Genomic DNA, 4,856 nt, shown 5'->3' with positions numbered 1-4,856 from the left:
GATTTTGGCCCGTTTTAACAATGTCGTTTAAAATAAATGTAAGGGAAAAGCAAGTGGACCGAGATCCTTGAGGAACACCAGCCCTGACGTAAAGAAGAAAAGATGATGATCCTTAGACAGCGACTCTTTTCGCTGCCTTTTTGTAATAAGTAGCTTTGTAACCAAAGAAATAAATCTCTACGAATTCCAACAGATGACAATTTAGTAATGAGTCCTTTGTGCCAAACCCGATCAAAAGCTTTGCTTATATGCACAAATATACGGTTCTACTTTCCGCTTTCCATTTTCCTATTGCTTCACAAAAAGAATTATAAATGACTGATAGTTGGTTAATAGTTGAGTTGCCCTGGCGGAAACCAGACTGATATTCTGTTAAAATGTTGTTGCTAATTAAATGACGTCATTTAAAACACGCGACTTGTCTTACATGGGTGGTGACTGACAGGTTTTTCTAGCACCGGTGTAAACGGTAGATAATCCTGTCTGATATGCAAGAATATAGGACTCTTACACTGGCTGCCGGTACAGACCATCATTTCGGCTGAAATGACGTCATCCTTAGAACGCAAGCCATTCATAAAAGGCGCGCGGCAATGACTTCGTTCGACTTGTGTAACAATGGGGGGGGGGGGGGGTAAACAGGGTTTTCTGGCACCGGTGTAAACGGTAGATAATCCTATTTAATATGCAAGAAAGATAAAAATAACAAATAATGTAGAAAAGCATGTTGTACGAAAGTACAATTACAATTATAAACCCCATGTTTTATATTTACAGAAATCAGTCGCAGCACTCCATTTTGTTTGTTGACAGTTGGATTAAACAATGGTAAAAATTAATTGATTTATTAAATTTATAAATAAATTGTTTCGAACCATTCAGTACGTATATGTGATTGGAAAAAATAGATATACGAAAATCATAGAAATTTCTAGAGAGAAAATAAAAAGCACACAATATCGCTATCAAACAAAATCTGGCAAAGAAGAATATCTTAAAATTTGCTCTGTTTTTAAAAAGCGTGGTGTCTAAGTAAAGGCGCGATGCACTTGGTATTTCAAGAAAATTTAAAATAGTTTTTACTAAAACCAAAAAATGAAGAAATGGGAACAGTTTCCAGGAGTGTTTCATTTCTGATTTAAAATGTTGAAATTATGTAATTATGATTTAGATTAGTGTCTTTAATGATTATATTTACTTGCAGATACATTAGATGTTTTTCAAAGATTTATACAGACATATTCTATATTACAGACTCTTGAGTTCTGTTTAAAACAAAATATCTTGACCTCATATCAGAAATTTTAGACGTTACGAACGAAATTAAACAGGAAGCTATAATTGGAAGATTTAATAAAATATGTGAAATGTGTAATTATCATGATATTGAAGATGAGATTAGTTTAGTTTAGTTTAGTGAAGACAAATTCATTTTAGTTTGATTGTTTTGGAAGCTATAAGTTTATTGAAACATACTCGAATCCGTTCCTGGTACCAGCCAGTACCAAGCAATGAACGTAAAGTTTCTTGCTCAAGAAACCAAAGGCTTGCCCCTAACAGGGTTTGAACCTACGCGGTCAGTAGAATCCGCGCGGTTAGCAATTCCGATGCGTTAACCACTCGTCTACGCCGCCACTCTAAGATCAAGTTTTTATTTGGGGATGTAAGTCCTTAGTATAAATGGATTAAGAAACGTTATATAGCGAGATATATATTAGTATTGATATATTAGTATTGAGATATCAGTATTGATATAAGAATGGACATACTAGCGTTGTTAGTATCAGCTAAAAATATATGTTTCAAATAAAATAACTTGTGCTGCAAGATCCAACAAAATGGTATATCAAAACATCATATTCTCTTACATAATTATTTTTATTTCTTTTATATAAAACTCAACTCTGTATTTATTTATGTAAATGATAGTTTAACTGATTTGACTTTTGAAATTATAATTTATTGTACATGTTTTTAAAAAGACGAGGAGCAAAGAGCTCAAATCTACAAAGATTTCGTTTTGTTCTATTATGTTTAATGACTATCGTTGATTATTTATGTTGTAAAGGAATGGTTATACAGTTTGGAAACATGATTAAGAAAACGTCACGAATACCCCCACTGTCATTCAACGGGTATGGAAACTATTGTGGTATGTTTGGCAGTGGAAGAGAAATGGACAACATAGACAGGTTGATATATATATTTATCACACACCCGTGCCGATTTTGCGACTCCATAAATATGGTATTGCACGGCCGTGCATATATTTTGACGTGACGTCATTAGCGTTATACAAAACATAGTGTAAAGACGCGCTAAATGTTAGCGTTATCTATAGGCGCGTCAATGAAAAATGACTTCTTATTTCAACTTTAAACGGTCTTTAGATTGGTATGTGATAAATAGAATATTAAATTCGTATAAGTTCATTAAACCTGAATTTATTGCAAAAAACTCGTTGAATAAGTAAATAGAAAGAGCACCGAAACACGAGGGCTATCTGATTTGTACGAGGGGGCGTAGCCCCGAGTATAAATCAGATTGCGAGTGTTTTGGTGTTCTTTCTCTTTGATCATAGTCAAACATGACAGCACGTTTCCCTGTTGTCAAATATGAAACCCCGGAAAAAAATTAACCAATGAAACGAGCATTTGAATATGATAGTTTGCCCCTTTCCCTTTCTCTGCCGTCACAATATGTAAACCCCGGACAAAAAATGGAACCAATCCACGGGCAATTATCTGGAGTGCGGGTAACTGATACCCGCACTCTAGTTACCGCACTGTGCATGTATATGTATACGATTTAACTCTGACACTTTTTCAACAGAAAGGTACCCAAACTATGATACAAAATAATATTATGCTCGCCAGAGGCTCGCATAATATACTTTTATTCAACTCGTGCAATAAATTCGGTATTGAACTTACACTCATTCAATATCCTCTATATATTATAGTATATTCATATCCTTTTATAAAAACACGAACACAAGTCGATACGCTGCTGAAATTTTAAACTATATAGTTGATTAAAGATAAATGTTTCAAGAAAAAAAATATGTTTATTCATTACAGATGTTGCAGCGCCCACGACAAATGTCTTTCAACAACGAACAGATTTCATTGTCTTCCGTTCTTTTACTTCTCTTATTATATATTGCCATACAGTTGGTACATGCAAGACGGTCACATCCAGTGCGGTAAGCGTTAATCAACATAATTAAATGTAACAATCGTTTTCTAAGACCACGGTTGATTAAGTGAGCACAAATAAAATAGTATACAGAAACAGGATATAGTATACGAAATAGGATATATTGTACAGGAAAAAGGATATAATGTAAATAGCAGGATATAGTGTACATAAAACTATAGTGTGCATGAAACAGGAGTACGAGAAACATGATATAGTGTACCGGAAACATGATATAGTGTACAGAAAACATAATATAGTGTACAGGAAACGTGTTATTTCTTTTATTCCTAAAGCAGAGTAGTAACAGAAACTGGCGTGTCATCAAATAAACTGTTATGATATTTTAACTTCCTTTCATTGCAGCTCCAACTAATACACGATGTGCACAAGGGCTATGCGACTGTGACAGACTCTGTGCTGAATGTTTTGCCAAGTACGACAATGAATATAATCCAGCTCTGAAAAGACGATTAAATATAATGGGATGACAATAAAAGATCTTAACTACAGTTTTCTTCCTCTTGTTTTTAACAACGTTATACTGTAATATATAAGGGATAATGTCATTGCGAGAAATTAATCTGAATATCATCTTATATTAAACTTTGTAGACTGCTTAATGTTTCATGGTTATTCAGCACTTTTTCATATTTCTTCAAATAACACCAGAAATTATAAAACACCTAAACATCTGAACAATCTTTTTGACGTAAAGTATAAAATTCATAGAATTATAATCGCATAAAACCATGTAAATAAATAAATATTGGTGTAATATATTTTCATGGAAAAATCAAATCCTCTGTAAATTTAAGTTCGAAATCCCAAACACACTGTTTTTGTTTGATATATGTAATAACCGTTAAAGTTGTGTCGTCTTAATTCGGGATTTTTGCATTTAAATTTTCACACGTTTAAGATTTAAGAAAAACACTAAAAATCTTTGAAACTTATATAAGATTTGAAAAGTTGTGTCATAAAATAAAAAAATGGGCAAATAATATGTTGTGACCTCACGCCTGCTATAAATACTTTTTCTTTATTCACAACTGTTTTATTGAACCTCTGACAACCTGTGCATGCGCAATGATGGAATGAACTGTTAACCGCTCAATATTTTTAAATGTTACACCCTTGTCAATGGGTACTTCCGTTTATGCCTTTAGCAAATATTCGGTAAGCAAACGTCGGTATAGTGTTGTTTTTTTATAGAACAAACCAGAACATACTCTTTATTTGGAAAACACAGATCAGAAAATCAAACCTCTGTAGGAATCAGTGCCAACGTTTTTCAGTGATATTGTATTGGCATTGTGCAAAGTACACTTTACAGTCAACACAGTCGTACATAAAAAATGTTATTATTTTATTAGTTAGCATGTATATTATAGTTTAATTGCAAAGTATTAGGTTATAAAACAGTTATTTTTCATGGGTGTTTGTGGAACAGTCAAAACTGTTTTTCACGGTATCACGGATGACATTTTGAACTGTTGACCTCGGTCTTCAGCGTCTGGCAAAAGTTCCGTATGTCATCCCTGATACGTCGGAGCAAAGTTTTCCATATACATTCATGAAATAACTGTACAGTTTGTTCAACAGGGAACAACTAATTAAATGCTGCCAATACAAAAAATATTTACAATACAATACAA

General features: G+C 33.3%; 1 protein-coding gene across 1 annotated transcript; it reads left to right on the top strand.

The window, feature by feature from the left end:
* Positions 1-777: 777 nt before the first annotated feature.
* On the top strand, positions 778-3,841 carry LOC132751034 (phospholipase A2-like; the record flags this gene model as incomplete). The annotated part of the gene is made up of 4 exons (XM_060741132.1): positions 778-828; positions 2,069-2,192; positions 3,081-3,205; positions 3,565-3,841. Coding segments are annotated over 4 exons (425 nt in total), but the record flags the coding sequence as incomplete, so codon positions are not given.
* Positions 3,842-4,856: the final 1,015 nt, after the last annotated feature.

The sequence above is a fragment of the Ruditapes philippinarum genome, unplaced genomic scaffold (genome assembly GCF_026571515.1).
Source record: "Ruditapes philippinarum isolate M1 unplaced genomic scaffold, ASM2657151v2 ctg2387_1_1_1_1, whole genome shotgun sequence".
NCBI lineage: Eukaryota > Metazoa > Mollusca > Bivalvia > Venerida > Veneridae > Ruditapes > Ruditapes philippinarum.
This window is presented reverse-complemented; position numbering and strand designations above follow the sequence as displayed.